General features: G+C 52.1%; 1 protein-coding gene across 9 annotated transcripts in view; it reads left to right on the forward strand.

The window, feature by feature from the left end:
- The window catches only part of SHB (SH2 domain containing adaptor protein B), a 214,599-nt gene that overhangs the window by 147,934 nt on the left and 48,340 nt on the right, over positions 1–18,325 (forward strand). For 8 of the 9 annotated variants that reach the window (XM_063594385.1, XM_063594378.1, XM_063594380.1 and 5 more), the window contains exon 6: positions 1,398–17,390. In XM_063594385.1, coding sequence (XP_063450455.1) covers positions 1,398–1,581 — 184 coding nt within the window. In that variant the 3' untranslated portion in view covers positions 1,582–17,390. Of the gene's footprint in view, positions 1–1,397; positions 17,928–18,325 lie in introns of all 9 variants that reach the window. The other variant, XM_063594379.1, reaches the window with a different exon arrangement.

Here is an 18,325-nt window from a genome sequence, read left to right on the forward strand (position 1 = left end):
AGCCCAAATTAAGGTGTTAATAGAGTGGGCACTTGTAAGCTTGGGAAACCCAGTCCTGACTGGAAGAGATGTGCTCAAGCCCTGAGAGCCCCTGTGGGAGCGACAGCGGCCAGGGGCGGAGCTGGAGCGGAAAGGCTGCAAACATTCAAGTCTGCTTGGAGCTCAGGTTGGGGGAGTCTCCTGGAGGCCGTGGAGATGGGGGCAGGTGATTTGTCAGAAGCTCCAGCTTTCTACCTAAGGGACAGACACCCGATAAAGTGGACTGTGCTTTGGAAAATCTAAAGCATCCACAGGTGTGGTGGCAGAATCACAGTAGAATCATAAAAGACGTGGAACTGAGTGGGCAGGCAGAGGGCAGGCTGGTGGAGGGGTGAGGGATCCAGTGTGGCTGCAGCCCTGGTGAGAGCTGGGAGAGGTCTGCTGGGGCTAGGCAAATGCTGGTGGGAGGACTGTGGCCTTGGCCCTCGTGAGCTGATGCAGGCAGGCTGCAAGGGCTGTGTGCTCTGATCTCTGAGAAACCCACCCACTGCTTTTCCTTGAGCAGACTTCAGGTGGCTCCTCCCAGGCAGGTCTGAAGCCAAGCATGGTGGACATAGACTGGGCCCTGCTCCATGGCATGCTCAGAGGAGCCGGGATGGTGGCTAAGTACCTACAGTTCAGGAAGGCATGCGTGTCCTCAGTGCCACCAGATGAAGGAAGGAGCTCTGCCTGTGGGAGCCTGGAAAACCACCCAGCAGAGGCAACACAGGCTGGACCTTGCAGGAGACAGGGTTTATAAAGAAGGGCAGGTAGTACAGACTTTCTGCCCACCTTCCAGTGGCTAAGCCAAGTCACATGGCTAACTGCCTGCAAGGGAGGCTGGGAAATGTAGTCCCTGGCTGGGTGGCCCCTTCCCAGTGACAGTTTCCTACTACTGAAAGGGAAGGACAGATCACTTGCCATCCCTGCCACACAGTTTCCTCCTCTGGAAACTGGGGGTGATGACGCCTGCCCTACCCACTTGTCATGGCATTGGGGACATGAACACACTTTGCACCTGTCAGGCAAGGCTTAAACAGGGATATGCACTGGTAATAGAAAAGAGGGACTAAGTTTTGTTTTGTTTTGTTTTGTTTTGTTTTGTTTTTCTGAAGAAGCCCCTAGAAGCGCTCAATGTTGGAATGCTCTCCTGTAGCAGTGGCGGCTGCTGCTGGTTCCGGGTCAGATGCCGGAATTGGGGGTGTGCTTGGGTGCAACTGCATTTCATCTGGTCCTGGGCCTCGGTCCTGGCTTGGAGAGGTGCAGCTCGCAGCCACTTCATGGCTGGGATCCCTTCTGTCCCAGACAGCTGAGGAGACCCTTGGTCTCAGCCTGAGTGTCAGGGGGGTAGTTCTGATAACTCTGTGTTTTGTTCACAGGAGCAACCAGGGTTTTATGCACATGAAACTGGCCAAAACCAAAGAGAAATACGTTCTGGGTCAGAACAGCCCTCCGTTCGACAGTGTCCCGGAAGTCATCCACTACTACACCACCAGAAAGCTGCCCATCAAAGGGGCTGAGCACTTGTCCCTCCTCTATCCCGTGGCTGTGAGGACCCTGTGAGCGGACCAGACCTGCCCTGCTCTGTGACAGAGCCTGAGACTTGGAGGTGCCAGAGGCCCCCCACCAACCAGCCCGGCCACTGTTGCTGGCTGTGTCGTTTGTGTTGTGTGTATGGTACTAGCACACCACTGCATGTCTCTAGAATGCTGTTGCCACTTACGGGGGCTGGAGAAGGCCTGGATAAAGACAGAAGGGCGGCAACACACCACCCCAGCCCCCACCCCCACCCTCTCCTTGAGTTTCTGTGAATTAAAATATTTGCAAATCCAAAGAGATGCCTTCCAGGATGAACAAAGGCAGACCAGCTCCGAGGGCGGGGTAGGGTGGGGCGGGAGCTCCCTGGCTGACATCTCTTTGTTCTCCAGCTGTCTCAAATTCACACCTGTGTACAGGGCAAAGTTTTCCCACAGGAGCCCCCCTACTGATGCTGGGAGCCAAATGCTGGTGCTTTGAGAGTCCCGGAGGCCCCGGGGTTCCCGCCCCCCTGGTGTGTATATGTGTGTCTGTGTGAGTGTGTGTGTGAGTACAGATGTGAGAAGGTGGTCACACACAGATGGGTAAGCCCACTGATCTACTTGTAGTCACTCAGTGTAATCATTAGGCTATCTTCAAGGAATCATTGTGCAGTCAGAAAGAGGATTCAATTATTTATGAATAGGGTGTGTAAATAAAATAGTCATTTAATATATAGCCTTATCCTTTTTTGATATACTGCAGAGGGTCTCTGAGGGGGCAGTTCTGGTTTCACTCCCAGAGCAAGGCGTGTCTCCTCTGGGCTTGCTGCTGTGGCAGGCCCCAGGGAGGGGAGGGAGGCCGAGGCCTCAGCTCCAGCCCTCAGCAGCTCTGGACACAAGAGCCATCTGCTCTGGCAACTGGGCTGAGGCAGTCGGTAGCACTCTGGGAGTCAACCCAGAGCTCAGAGTTCAGGCTTCAGCAGTGGACATAGTCAGGAGCCTCCAGTGTTGACCAAACAACCAGTCTTTCCCTCCTGCAGTGGGACGTCTGTGTTGACACCTCCCCAACCCCTGGACACAGCACCCAGCTGGCTACAAAGGGCTCTCTCCCCACTATCTGTTAGCACCACCTGGGAGGTATTTGGCATGTAGGGAAAGGGAGACAGAGAAGGAACGTCATTTGCCCAAAGCCACACAGCTCACCAGCAGCAGAGCGGTTCTGCAGCCAGTGCTCTTTCGTTGGTTCTGCATGGCCTTGCTGTCACCCTGCCCATGGAGGAGGGAGAATCCTGACCTCCCAGGGACATAGAGCCCTCAGTGGTCCACACTGCTTCCACACACAAGAACACCTACACACACACACACACACACACAGCCCTCAGTGGTCCACACTGCTTCCACACACAAGAACACCTACACACACACACGCACACGCGACCTCTCTTGCTTGCCATAGCAGGGTCCTCCCACACAGGCCAGGCAGCCCCGATGAGGCTAAGAGTTTCTCAGCTCCTGCTTTTTCCACCCACCCAGCAGCATGAAGATGTGGCTGCCCTCTCCTGAATGAGATACAAGGGTTCCAGAGCCTTCGCCAGGCACCAGCTGGTCTGAATGAACTAGAAGTTTGACGACTGTCATCCCTGGCCCACCTGGGCAGAGCACAAGGGGCCGAGTTTGAACGTCATCAGCAGGTTCAGACATCAGCGCTGCTCATGTCTTTAGAGACTGTTTGGAGGTGGTTCCAGCTCACTGTTCACATGCAGAGACACAGGCCCGGAGAAGGAGGACTCGCCAAGGCCACGTGTCGAGCTGGGACTGAGCCCTGCCCCTTTAGGTAGCTGCATGGACTTCAGCGGTTTGTGCAAAGCCCTGCCCTTGGTGACCCGCCTTTAGTGACCAGTCTGCCTCTTGGGTCTTCCTCCCAGGCCTTGTCTGGCACGTCCACGTGGCCCAGCCCTCATAGAGACCACGCTGGCTGTGGCCTGGGTTTAGTCTCTTAAAGAAGCCAATCCTTTCCTTGCCTGTTTGGCATTTCCTAAAACATCCCTCAATGAGGGAGGAAGGCAGGGACACCCTGGAACGATTCGTGCTTTCCTTTGGGGGAGTGGGAAGGTAGGTAGGAAATGACAAGATGAGTGAGGAGTTGGCACTTGGCCAAACAGAGGAGCCTGGACCCCAAGGCTTATCCTCAGAGGAGGCCCAAGAGAGGCTGAGGAAGAGGGGGAACAACCCTCCGGCGGGGGAGGAGGGTGAGACCTCACACTGGCAAGGTCAGGTCCGGCCACTTCCTGAGGCTGCTGGGTGGGGCCGCACCTCACGGTCCTTCCCTGTAGACCATCTTCCCGGGCACATTGCTCCTCAGAAAAGGCTCTGGGAGGGTCTCAGTGGAAGCTGGCAGCTGTGCCCTCTGGCCCTGACTTGGCCTCTTAGGGTATTCCTGGGACCCTCCCTCTGTCCCTGGCCTTCGTCTTCCTGAAGTTTCCCTGGGAGGCCCAACCTCCTGCCCCTCTCAGGGACAGAGGCCAGCAGAGGAGCCAGCTTACAGGATGGGAGCTGCTGAAAAGAATTTTTTTCCCTTAATTTTATGAACCTCTCCCTCTTCTTCCTCTAATTGTGACCGTTTCCTCTGTCAGCCTGTATTCATGTTTTCTTGGACATCTAACAATTGAAACAGCTTTTCCCTTTCAGAAACACTCACATTCAGGTTACTGGCTTTGGTTTGGTTTTTGTTTTGGGTTTTTGTTTTTTTTTTTCATCTGCTGCCAATTAATTGGGGAAAAAATTGAGCTGGATTTCTTTGAGAGAAAAGAAAAGCTCCTGCCACACAACGTCGCGCCCTCGGCATTTTGTCTGAGAACCTCCAGCACTAGCAGCTGTTTCTGTGTCTCCCTTCTTTGCTGGCTTTATTATTGACCATAATGCCTGACCACTTGAGCAACTCTGTCCTTGAGCGCTGAGGAGTCAAGGGCCCTTCTGGCAGCCCCCCAAACAGGATGGCGCCCACAGAAAGAAAGGAGGCTTTGTAGGGGAAGAGGGCCCCACTGCCTGCCAGTCCCGTCCTGAAGTCAGAAGAATGGCCCAGGCTGACACCCTCTCCTGGAGAGAGGCTCACAGCGTAGCTTTTCCCAGGAAAGGGGTGCAAAGACTCCGAGGCTTCAGGAGGCAGGCCCTGTCCTCACAGGGCGGCTGTGGGCCGGGGCCCCTCTGTGGCCTGAGAGTGAGCAGGAGGGAAACCTGAAGCAGCTACCCGCAAGGCGCCCGGTCAACAGGGTGGAGCTGCAGGCTCCCTCTGCCCATTCCCAGAACCAGCGGCCCCCTTTGTAAGATGCTGAACACGAAGTTCCGGTAGCTCCCCAGACGCTGTCTCAGAAGTGGTGATGTCATTGACCAAGGGCCTGGCAAGGACCGGCAGCCAGGGTCCCCATTTGCTCTTGCAGCCCTAGGGACTGTGCAGGTAGAAGCCCTGCCAGCAGAGCAGGCTGGCGTTTGGTGTTGGCCCACAGACACCCGTGAAGGGTCATGGCTGAATCAGGCAGCTGTCCAGCCAACTGTCTCTCCACCCTTTCAGAATTGGTGATCAGCGAAGACCAAATTCGGCAAGCCATCCAGAGGGAGTGCAGGGCCCACAGTCTTAGATGTGGGCGCACCTCCCAGAACCCCACGGGGACTTGTTCACAGGCGCGCTTGGAACACAGGTGCCCCTTGGCCTTTCCACCTCCCTCCTTGGGGCTGTTTGCATCCCTGCCAGGAGCCTTAAACCAGCCACCTACTGCTGAAGTCTCTTGTAACATTCCAAATCTATGTGACACACTGTATAATGATGAATATTTAATGTGAAGCTCTTAATATACTACAAGTGTCTTGTTTACCATTTGTCTTTTTTTTTTTCTTTTTTTTTTTTTCTTTTTTGAGACAGGGTCTTTCTCTGTTACCCAGGCTGGGGTGCAGTGGCACAGTCTCCACTCACTGCAGCCTTTGCCTCCCAGGCTCTGGTGATCCTCCTACCTCAGCCTCCCACATAGCGGAGACTACAGACATGCACCACCATGCCCAGCTAATTTTTCCATTTTTAGTAGAGATGGGGTTTTGCCATGTTGGCCAGGCTACTGGTCTCACTCCTGGGCTTAAGGGATCCTCCCACCTTGGCCTCCCAAAGTCCTGGGATTACAGGCGGGGGGCCTGGCCACACAGTGTCTCATTTAAATGCACCTCCTTGAGCATGCATGATTTTTGTTTGTTTGTTTGTTAATGCAGCCATGTGCCCCAGGAATCTAGCTGGACTGCCTTCTGCTTGCAAAAGCTGAGCTCTTGCCATCAGCTTCCAAAGGTGGATTGTTAAAGGAAAAAGCAACCTTTCTGCTTCCTAATTATGAGGAAGAGAGAGGCCTAATGAGCTCAATGGAAATACATGAATTCGTTCAGCAGACATTCATTGAGTACCTACTGGTCCTCAGGTCTGGTGGATACAGTGGTGAATGGGACTCAGCCCCTGCCCTCAAGAAGTTTCCAGTGTGTAAAAACAACCCAAGGAGCTGTGGGATCCCAGATGAGAGGGAATTGAATCTGCTTGCAGCGGTCAGGGAAAGTTGGGCCTTGGGGGATGGTAGGAGTTCAGCAGAGATCCTGGCGGGCTGGATGGTCTATGCAGAGATAACAGGTGGTAGAATCATCAGGGTGAGTCCATCAGAGCCTAATGTGGTGCAGCCTGCCCTGGTGGGAGGTGGCCAGACTCCTGGGACTCCAGAGGCCTCATCCCACAGAGGCAAATGAACAGGGCAGGGCAGGGAGGGTCTCCCCAAAGATGGGGAGATGCTGGCCACCTGTTTCCTAGAGGAGCTGAATTCTTAAGGAGAGAAGGGCAGGACACGAGTCTTGGCACAAAATCTGCCATTGTTTGCCTGCCACCATCGCCATGATGACAGCATTAGGCAGCCCAGGTCCACCTGGAAGGTCTGCGCCCAAGCCCCTCCTCACCTACACCTGAAGGGGCACAGCATTCCCCAGCATGTTGGGGGCCTGCTCTGGAGTGATTCCTCGACCCCCCCAACCCCCGCCCCTGCCCCCGCAGGAACTTAGTTGCCACTCCTCCCTCCCTTCTCCTTTTCAAGAATGTGGCTGTCTGTCTCCCCAGCTGGCCCCCTTCCCCCACCGACTCTCCAGGACTCCAGGGCTTTGGTTCACCTCTTCCCCTCTCCCCCACCTCCCCGATACATCCCAGTGTCCCAGAATCCACACCTCCAACTGTCAGGCTCCCTCAGAGCATTGACACCAACACCCCCATGCCCCAGCATACACATGCACGTGCACACACACACACCCGGGGAACGCCTGTGCTCGGGGAGGGCAAAGCCCTGGCACAGGGTCCTGGTGACAGAAAACATTCCTGAGCTTGGTCAGGACCAAGGGGCCACAGGCAATGCCAGTGCTCTGCCACCGGGAATTTCCTGAAGGGAGGGAGGAAAGGTCACCTCTAGACTGTGTTCTGCGTGGTGGTGGGTGGCGGTGGTGGCGGGTATTTCTCTTTCAGTTCAATTTAACACACATTGAGCATGAAACAGACAGGGCAAGCTGGTGACCAGGAGCAGGAGACTGAGCACAAGAAACCCCTTCCTCATCAGAGTCCACAGGAAGCGGTGGGTCGCCAGATGCCTTCATCCCTGCACAGAGAGCCAGCAAGGCGGGCCAGAAATGGAGGCCCAGACAGGGACAGAGGCATGCTCAAGGCCACACAGCAAGTCCCTCTCCACATGCCTTGGGGTGCTTGAGGGCGACCAGCTCCAAGGGTCGCCTTGGCCAGTGCAGCTCTGGGAAGACTAGGGTAGGGCTGGGGGATTCTTCTCAGAGTTGATGAGCCATTTCTTTCCTCATTGGCTCCCCCAAGTGGGAGCATCCCAGGCCTGTAGTGACTGGTGTCATCTCTGGCTTGGGGGACAGTTTCCTAAGCCGTGATCTGACCAGGATGGCAGGAAGTCACCAGTGTGGCTCTAGTGCCCTCGTGTGGTTTTCTTTAGTATTGCAGCCAGTCCCAGGGAGCAGAAATGCCACCTCCAAGTCACCCTGTCAGTTACAGAAGGAGAACTTCTGCAGGCCCAGAGAAGGAAGAGGAAGGCATGTAAACAGATAAACGGCAGGCAGTGCGGAGTGATGAATGATGGGTGCTCCAGCAGAAGGGACAGTAGAAGTGGCATCTGAGCCAGGCCTCAACACGCAGGGAGTACGGGCATCCTAGGCAAAGGAAACAACTTCAGCAAGAGCTGGGGGGCTCCCTCTGACTCCCGATCCAAGCTTTTCCCACTGCAGTGTACTCTAAAGTCAAGCCCATTCATGCCCACTGGGAAGGGAGGTCAGGCCGAATCAGAAGGGCTCAGTACGGAACAATTTTATGCAATATTATTTCAAAGTTACTGACTTCCAATTATAAAATTAATGTGTACTTTGTGGCCTGGCGCAGTGGTTCACACATGTAATCCCAGCACTTTGGGAGGCCAAGGCAGGCGGATCACTTGAGGTCAGGAGTTCAAGACCAGCCTGGCCAACATGGCGAAACCCCGTCTCTACTAAAAATACAAAAATTAGCCAGCCATGGTGGCTGGCGCCTATAATCCCAGCTACTCAGGAGGCTGAGGCAGGAGAATCACTTGACCCCAGGAAGCAAAGTTGCAGTGAGCCGAGATCCTGCCACTGCACTCCAGCCTGGGCGACAGAGCAAGACTCCATCTCAAAAAAAAAAAAAAAAAAAAAAAAAACACAAAGTTTGTGCTTGTGGCTGGGCACGGTGGCTCACACCTGTAATCCCAACTCTTTGGGAGGCTAAGGCAGGCAGATCACTTGAGGCCAGGAATTCAAGACCAGCCTGGCCAAAATGGTGAAACCCCATCTCTACTAAAAGTACAAAAATTAGCCGGGTGTGGTGATGGGCACCTGTAGTCCCAGTTACTTGGGAGGCTGAGGCAGGAGAATCGCTTGAACCCAGGAGGCAGAGGAGCCAAGATCGGGCCACTGCACTCCAGCCTGGGTGACAGAGCAAGACTCTGTCTCAAAAAAAAAAAAATTTTTTTTTACTTGTATTAGTAATGGAAATTTGTATTTCAGGAAAACATAAAGAAGAAAATAAAAATTACCCTAAACTCAAAGAACAGTACATTCACGTTCTGAAGTATCACCTCAGTCTTTTTCTCTATGCACATATATAATTATTTTAAATTAAAATTGGGCTCAAGCCATGTTTACATAGTTCTATAGCCTCCATCTTCTGCTTAACACAGTGTCGTGTCCCTTTTCCTCTGTTATTAAATCTCCTACAATATGATTTTTTTTAATAGCTGTATCGTATTTGCTACCTTAATTTTTTTTTTTTTTTAAACAGAGTTTCGCTCTTGTCGCCCAGGCTGGAGTGCAGTGGCATGATCTCAGCTCACTGCAACCTCTGCCTCCTAGGTTCAAGCGATTCTCCTGCCGCAGCCCCCCAAGTAGCTGGGATTACAGGCGCCTACCACCATGCCCAGCTACTTTTTGTATTTTTAGTAGAGATGGGGTTTCACCATGTTGGCCAGGCTGGTCTGGAACTCCTGACCTCAAATGATCCGCCTGCCTTGGCCTCCCAAAGGCGTGAGCCACCACAAAGGGATTACAGGCGTGAGCCACCACACCTGGCCTCTACCTTAATTTAACTTATTTGAATTTTTGTATAACCAGCTCTGCAGGGAATTGTTCAGAAATCTTTATCCATATTTCTGGTTTTTTTGTAAGGAGAAATTAATAGATGGGGCATTATGAGGTCAAAGGTTAGGTACATCTTCAAGACTTCCTGTCCTCCAGAGATGCGTCAGTTCCTCTTCCACTGCTGTGTCCGGGAGTGCCCCCACAGAAAAGCTGTCCTGTTACCTTTAAAGACTTTTAGCAACTTGGACCTTGCCTAAAACATGAGGCACACTGTAAGTAGCTTTTCTCTTCAGGGACAGCATGAATTCAGGCTACCCATGAGGTTGGACAGGAGACTGGGCTCTGCATGTAGGGTGAGTAGTTGTCCCTATAAGAGAAGCTTTTCAGGGTGCAGGACTCTGAGGGCTAACACCAGGATGGTCCTAGCAAGCTGGAACAGTTGTCCTTTTACCCCAAGGGCAAGCCCCTTACCTCCCATTCAGTAGACCCTCCCTCTGCCCCTGTGAGAGAGCCAGGGTCAGGGGCTGGAGCTGGGGCTGGGGAAACCCAGAGAAGCTCAGAAGGAGCCCTGCCCTCCTCAGGTCCAGGACGCAGGTGAGCAGAGAAACAGCCATCACCCAGGGGGAACTTAGTCTAATTCCATCCCTTTCCAGCTGTGTGACCTGAGCAAACTGCAAAAGCTTCCGCTTCCTCTGCTGCAAAGTAACACAAAACCAGCAGCCTCACAGGGTTGCTGCAAAGATTACACACGGTGTTGAATGACTGCCCTTAGCAAGGCTTAGCAAGGCTTAGCGTCATCAACCTTCAGAGGTCAGCTAGGATGAGAACAAAGTGTGATGGCAGAGGCCAGTGTAGCCACAGGATTTCAAAGCAAAGAGGGTCTAGGGTGCCAGAAAGGCTTCCTGTGGGAGGCAAGAAGTGGAGTCTATTTTATAAATAAAAAATGCTCCAGCCTCACTGGACATCTCCTGAAGTTGAGACCACAGCTCTTAAGATCTTCCTCTCCAGCTGGATGTCCCAGAGCAGTGCTCACAGAGTTCTCTCCATCCCCTTTCTCAGCATCCTCTAACATCCCATCTTTCTCTGTTATTTAAATTAATTCTAACACACTATAGTTATTACCTAAATAATAAGCATCTGTTGGCCAGGAGCGGTGGCTCATGCCTGTAATCCCAACACTTTGGGAGGCCGAGGCAGGTGGATCACATGAGGTCAGGAGTTTGAGACCAGCCTGGCCAACATGGCGAAACCCTGTCTCTACTAAAAATAGAAAAATTAGCCAGGTGTGGTGGCAGATGATGCTTGTAATCCCAGCTACTTGGGAGGCTGAGGCAGGAGAAACGCTTAAACCTGGGAGGCGGAGGTTGCAGTGAGCCAGCATGGCACCACTGCACTCCAGCTTCGGCAACAGAAAAAGCATCTGTTTTGTTTCCTATTTAAATAATTACATTTATTTATGTCAATGTTGAACCTATTTATTGTCTTATTGTTTAAATGTTAAATCTGTGCAGCAGCCTTATTCTTTAAATATTAAACATGTATTGTGTTCATTATCTATTGTCTGTCTCCACCCCCTAGAACGGAACCAGAATGCAGACTCCACACAAGCAGGGATCTAGGACAGCTCCTGGCATACAGTAGGTGCTCAATAAGTATTTGTTAGCTGAAGGAACAATGATAAAAATCCTGTCTGTGGCGGGTTTACTCTATGTGCGCCTCACATTGTACATGCATTGGTCTCCCACAGTGGGAGTCCTGCTGTGCAGATGAGAAACTGAAGTTCAGGCCTGGTGTGGTGGCTCATGTCTGTAATCCAAGTACTTTGGGAGGCCGAGGAGGGAGGAGCATTTGAGTTCAGGAGTTCAAGACCAGCCTGGGCAACATGGAGAAAACCCATCTCTACAAAAAAAAAAAAAAAATACAAAAATTAGCCAGGTGTGGTACTGCACACCTGTAGTCCCAGCTACTTGGGAGGCTGAGGCGGGAAGATCACTTGAGCCCAGGAAGTTTAGACTGCAGTGATCTGAGATCTTGCCACTGCACTTCAGCTTGGGCAACACAGGGAGGCCCTGTCTCAAAATAAACAGGCCAGGCATGGTGGCTCACGTCTGTAATCCCAGTATTTTGGGAGGCCAAGGCGGGCAGATCACTTGAGGTCAGGAGTTCGAGACCAGCCTGGCCAACGTGGTGAAACCCCCCTCTCTACTAAAAATACAAAAATTAGGCATGGTGGCAGGTGCCTATAGTCCCAGTTACTCGGGAGACTGAGGCAGGAGAAGTGCTTGAACCCAGGAGGTGGAGGTTGCAGTGGGCAGAGATTTCGCCACTGTACTCCAGCCTGGGCAACAGAGCGAGACTCCGTCTCAAAAAATAAAACAAAATAAAAATAAAAAATAAACAAGAAGTAAACAAAATATATCAGAAAAGAAAAACTGAGGTTCAGAAAGGTGAAGCGATGCTAGGAAAAGCAGAAGTTGTATTCAATGGTGGAGGCCCAGGGGGAGGTCATAGCCCAGAGGTGAATGGGATCTAGAGAGAAATTGCATGGTCCCTTCTGCCCCAAGGACAAGAGAGAAGGGTGGCATTTTGTGTCCCTGAGCACCACTGCCCCCTCTATACCTGAAGGAGGATGAGCTTCCATCGCACTGGATCTGCCATCATGGGGAACCTCCCTCAGGGTCTTGGAACATGGTCACCAGGAAGGACCCTCATCCTGTAGATGGAGATATTGAGGCTGGTGTGGGGCTATCCAGTGACATCACTAGGAAGTGGTGGATCAAGGATGCAAACCCAAGTATTCTGACCTTGCAGCATGCTACACTGAGTTCAGTGTTTCCCAACTAGCCTCACCTAAGGTTTACACATGGTTCTTATAAAAATACAAATTCCTAGGACCTCTGCTTGGAGATTTTTATTCAGGAGGTCTTGGGTCAGCCCTGGAAGCCGATATTTTTCACAGGTTTCCCATGGGTGTCTTATGATGAGGGAGCTCAGGAGATACTCCCCTGGGGTCAAGGCCAGGCTGCCCACCACCCTGCAGCTCACCATCCACCTGGGCCTTTGAACAAGTGCCAGGAAAAAGGAAAGCATCAACTATCACACTGCGCATTTGTGGCTAGCTCCTTCCCCCAAAACAATAGGAGTGGCAGAGTCCCAGCCTCACCTCTCACTGGGTACATAGCTCAGATAGGTCATGGGACTTCTTTGAGGACACAAAGTATGTGAAAATCAGAGGAAATGACATATCATGTGGCTGCTTGGGAAACCCACACAGTATTGTGCAACTGCTTCTTGTTTCATTGACTTGGCCCTTGGTAGGTAAAAATGTGTTTGTATTTCACAAGTAGGTGTCACTCAGACAACAAGTAAGGTGTCCCTGACCTTACCCAGAGGTCACCAATCTTTCTGAGCTCTGGGACTTGCCAGGGGGCATAAACTTTGCCTGCTGGTGTGCTGGGAGAAAAAGCTGGGGTACCGAAATGATGATAGGGAGAAAGCCACCTGGTGTCTTCCTTCTTATACACTTTTTCTCATCCCATGTTTTTTCTGGAACCCACCTTATTTGAATCCTAGCTTTCCTTTACAGATCACCTTTCCCAAGTAGCCTTCCCTGATTGCAGCTGGTACAACTTCCCTCTCCTATCAACACTCAGAGCACTTGGTATGTGCGGCTCTCAAGCAATGCTGATAATTTTTCCTTAGGACTGTTTCCCCTCTGAGCTGCAGGCTCATTCACTTACACATTCCTGAGCCCTGTAGGACCCTGTGTTTCAAACCACAGGTCACTATTATGGGTCAGGATGTCAATTTAAAGCTATAATTTCCCAAAATTGCCTGAGAAGAATCAGCCAGGGCTAGCGTAAAATATACACAGGCCAACTGGCCTCTCTCCTGGGGATTCTAATTTAGTCTGTCTTGGAACTGATTATATATCTATATCATATATATCATATGTGTATATATATATATATCATGTGTGTATATATCGTGTGTGTATACATCATGCGTGTATATATATCATGTGTGTATATATGTCATGTGTGTATATATCATATGTGTGTGTATATATATCATGTGTGTGTGTGTGTATCATATATATATATATGTTGGGTTTTTTTGAGTTAGGGTCTAACTCTGTCTCCCAGGCTGGAGTGCAGTGGTATGATCACAGCTCACTGCAGCCTCAACCTCCCAGACTTAAGCAATCCTCCTGCCTCAGCCTCCCAGGCAGCTGGGACTACAGATGTGTGCCACCACGCCTGCCTAATTATTTTATTGTTTATAGACAGGGTCTCACTGTGTTGCCCAGGCTGGTCTCAAACTCAAGTGATCCTCCTGCCTCAGCCTCCCAAAGTTCTGGGATTACAGACATGAGACAGATCTATTTTTTAACCAGACCTCTAGGACCTAGAATCTAGGTCAATGCTTTTCAATCTGTAATGTGCACACAGCACACCTGGTGAACTTGTTAAATACCAATCCTGGTTTACTGGGGCCAGAATTCTGCATTTCTAACACATTTCTGGGTGACTCAGTGCTGGTGCTGTCCTGAAGTGTATGGCCCATAGGTAGTTTGCCCAAATTCAGGAGATTCTTGTCTTCAGGCACATTGGGGAAGCAAGAATTGAGCGCTGTTGTTCTCAACCTCAGCACACCTGGGAAGCTTTTAGACTATACTAAGGTTCAGGTCCCACTGCAAACCAATTAAATCAGAACCTCTGGGGCAGGGGAATGGGGCCAGGGAGTGGGGCGGGGGGTGGCTGTTGTTTTGTTTTCAAAGCTTCCCAGATGATTCTAATCTGAAACAGGGCTAAGAATCACTGATTCAGTGGGTCCCCACCACCATTAAAATGAATGAATGAATAAATTGAAGAGAACAAACAATCTCCCAGGCTTGCAGGGTAAACCCTGGGTCTCTGTTATATGTTATAAATACAGATGCACATGAGTTGCTGGATCAGAGCAGGTTTGCTCTGAATAAATTGAAGAATGAATGAATAAATTGAATGAATAAATTGAAGAGAACAGACAATCTCCCAGGCTTGCAGGGTAAACCCTGGGTTTCTGTTATATGTTATAAATACAGATGCACGTGAGTTGCTGGATCAGAGCAGGTTTGGACATGAATGAAGCAGAAAGGGAGAAGGTCCTGGAGTTCACAGACCAGCCATGGGGACAGACTGCAAGGACCTGAGGTGGGGGCAAGGGAGGGTGGGGCTGACAGCACTGAGGGGCTCTGCAGCAGGACGTAGTGAGTTCAGATGGGGCAGCAGTGACCAGAAGCCTCTGAACTGAGCCATGCAGGAGGAACAGGACATTGTTATGAAGCAAGCAAGACCTTTTAGGCACAGAGGACAAAAAATACCCAAGCGTTGGGGGACGTGAAAAGAATGCAGCAAGTTCAGGGAAGGGAACACCAAGGGGCTGGCTGGCCATTTGGTACTGGGGGTGTGAAGGGGAGTGGCAGAGATAGTCACTCACAGTAGCTGATACTCCACTGACAGCTTGCGTAAGGCTGTTTTCATGCACCTAAGAGCCAATGAAGTCTGAGGGCACCAGACAACCTTCTAGAAAGCATTTTTTGAGGGGAGGAGTGGAGGGTGATTAAGCAAAGATCCACCAGCAACCTTCCTATGGCCCTTTCCCCCAAGAACCCAGGCCCTGCCTTCCAACAGCTCTGCTCTCCACCCGCATTTCATTTCAGCAAATATCTCCTAGGCGCCCTTTTTGCCAAGCACTGAGTTGGAGAGCCAGGAAAAAGCCAGACAGCTCTGCCCTCATGAGCTGGCGGTGGGAAAGATCCAACTGTCATGAGTGACTACAACATAGGACAGGATGTCAGAAGCGCCCCAAACTTTGGGCCATAGAAGGCAGGGGCAAGGACAGTCAATTTTGCCTGAGATGATCAGGGAAGGCTTCTAGGAGGGAGAGGAGGCAAAAGGACCTTGAAGGGCTATTTGGTGAAGGGCTAACATGTATCAGTGGTGAAAGGGGGAAACAGTCTTAAGGAACACAGGATTTGCAAAACACTGAGACTGCATATGGCTAAAGCACAGAATATAGTTGGGGTTGAGGTGGACAGACTGGCAAAAGGGCCAGGACAGGACAGCCCCGTGCACCGAGTTAAGGAGTTTGGATTTACTGGGGGAACCAAGAGGGAACCATTGGAGATTTTTAAGCTGGGGGATGACATGATCACAGCTGGGTTGGAGGATATCTGGCAGCTGACCTAGTGGCTGGAGGTATGGAATGCAGGAATGGGTGGATGAGGACAGAAATGAAGGGCTAACTTTAAGATGGATCTGGTATCCAAAAATAGAGGGTTTTCATCCCCAACATTCATATGCCCAAGAAGAGCCAATGAAGGGCCTGGGGGTTTCTGACAAGGAACTAAAAGCTGGAGGGGCAGAGGACTGTGCTGTGGCCTGCAGCAGCATAAAAGAAGCAGACTGGGCTCAGCTCCAGACCTCAGTTTTCCCGTTAGCCTGGGATTTTCTGAGTCTGGTGTGCCCCAATTGTGTGTTTAATTTCAGTCTTTTCCTTCTTGTTCAGGTTTTACCGCAGGAGAATAACCTCTCCATTCTAATCTGAAATTAATTATTTATGCTTATGAACACCCTGGATGCCTGCCTGGTTTATTTATTTTTCAAATAATGCATCTGAATAGGCATTCACACAAGACAGGGCAAACATAATTTTGAGGCAAAGGCCCTTTCCAACTGTTGCCCGATTAACTGTTCTAAGCCATTGTGTAGCCTTGTCCTTATCCTGCGGAGTCCAAAATTTATCCCTCGCATACTAATTAGATGGCAGGTGTCTGTGTCTGACAGTCAAAATTCGCATTATCCAGCCCCACCACCTGACCCTTACAATCTTATCTCCTGCTGCTATGACTTTCTCCACTGGGCCAAATTCCACTCATCCATCCTCCAAGGCCCAGTTCAAACGTCTACTCTGTGAAGCCATCTCTGGTTCTCCCTCGAGGGGGGAGGTCCCCTCATGCTTCTGAATTTCCAGTCTTTTGTTGTTGTATCCTTCATCAGACGCTAAGCTCCCCAGGACCTGGCACGCAGTAGGTTCCTCAATGGAGCGTTTACTGGAATGGGGGAGGGTGGTCTCCAGCTTCCCGAGAGGCACCTAAGCACGCCAGCCAAAGTGGGGCTGGGCAGAGACCAGACCCGCTTTTGGAGTCAGTGTCTACAAAGTGCTCTCGGGGGAAGGGGGCACGCGGGGAACGTCGCCCACCCGGAGCCGATCCCCCCAAGAACGCTTCACTCGGGTGGGGTTACTGCTTGGGCTCGCCCCAAGCACAGTGCACACACTTCACACATCCGCAAGCCTCCTGAAACGCCTCTCCCCTCAGGCCGACCTTTCTGTTTCCTTCAACGCCTCCCATCTGTTGTGTGCGTTCCAGTTTCCAACTCAGAGTCAGAACCATCATTTCCAAAGACTACTGCAACAGCCCGAGGACGCATACAAGGCACGGGTTACTTTTCAGACGGAGATTTGGGGCTCAGGGTCCAGCGACTCGTCCAAGGTCACTCTCAAGAAGTATGAGGGCTATGACTTTGACCCAAGCCTTCTAACTCCCCGGGCAGCGCTCCTCCCAAGCGCCCCGCAAGCTGTCTGAGCTTCAAAGGAAAAAGTTTAAAAGTGATCCATACGTCCCAAAGCACGTACAAAGCGTTCTTCTGTAAACTGCGGCATGGGTCGCTGATAAAAGGTCCCTCTGAAGGTTTGAAGATACTCAACAAGGCTCCACAGAGGGTACTTTGGAGTTTTCCGCGAAGGCGCTCGCCCCGCAGAACCGACAAGGCCCCTAAAACCGACAATGCCCAGACGCCCGCTGCAGGCAGCGCGCTAGAGAACGCGTTGGCTGTTTCTGGCACGCTGAGGCCACCGTACGGCATCAAGGGTGAAGCATGGTGGCTAGCGGAGCCCGCATCCTGACAGGTGTGCTGGCGTGGCCCTCTACCTGCCCCGCCGCGGCGGCCTGCGGCCAGGAGAAGTAGGCTGGCGACATCTGGCGGGCCGCGGACCGAGGGAGGGGAGGCGGGGCGGGGCGGTGTCTCCCTCACGTGACCCCAACAGCGCCCAGCGCGTGGCGCTGCGCCCCAACCTCGGGGTCGGTCACAGTCTGCGCCTGCGCGGCCCCGGCTCGCTAGCCGTCCTGCGGGACGCCGGCGGTGATGGGTGAGTGTGGGACGAGCGTGGGGAAGCACCGGGCTTTCTTTGCATGAGGTTGGAGGGAGGGGAAACGCGCTGAAGGGCCCGCTGGGGCAGGCTGCCGCCCTGGGGGCCCATCCCTGTCTTCTGCGCGCTCCGGCTGCCCTGGCCCGGCCCCTGCGGGCCCCACCCAGGCGGCGCGGGCGGAATCAGTTCTGAGCCTCCTCGGCTCCCGGCTCCCCCGCCTGCCGCGGGTGTTTGTCCGGCTGCTGGGCGACCTTTCCCGCGAAGGCGCTGTCCCTTCATTCGGGCGCGCCCTGGGCTGGGGAGGCACCTCCCTGGTGTACAGGAACCGCAGGGGCGGGGAGGAGCCGGGAGCTGCCTGCGCCCGGGGGACAGCGGGGATGGCACCGCGCAAGGGCCTCTGCGTCCCGGGAGACTGGGATTTCGGCCTCACCTCGGGACCCCTGACTGTGAAGTGTCAGAGACGGAAGAGGACTTAGTGATCTTGTCCAACCCCCTCCTCGCCTTTCACAGGTTGGGGAAATGGACGCCTGGAGAACGGTGAGTTCAGCTACATAGCCTGGCAGTGCTTGTTCTGCGACAGCATATTGCATCGCGTTGTAGGAAGCTCACTTGTACAAGGATTTTCGGGGACGATGGTGTTGGTGGTGTTAGTCTCCATCCGTTATTTGGTGTTCAGTTTAGCTAGATGGAGTATGTCAGCACCTCAACTTTCTGCAAAACCTTTGTTTTGCACCTCACAGCTCTACCTAGCTGATCTGAATTCCCACCTTCTGTTTCTCTCTACTTGTAATCTCTGAAACAGAAGCCCTTGAAATGTATAGTGACCTTGCCATTTTGAGCCGCCTCTGCCCGTGCTTTGAAAGGATTCCATAGGATCAAAAGGTGCTAGGACTCTTGAGGTCCCATAGTGGTTTAGAGCACAGGTTTCCGCTTTG

This window comes from Pan paniscus, chromosome 11, assembly GCF_029289425.2.
Source record: "Pan paniscus chromosome 11, NHGRI_mPanPan1-v2.0_pri, whole genome shotgun sequence".
NCBI lineage: Eukaryota > Metazoa > Chordata > Mammalia > Primates > Hominidae > Pan > Pan paniscus.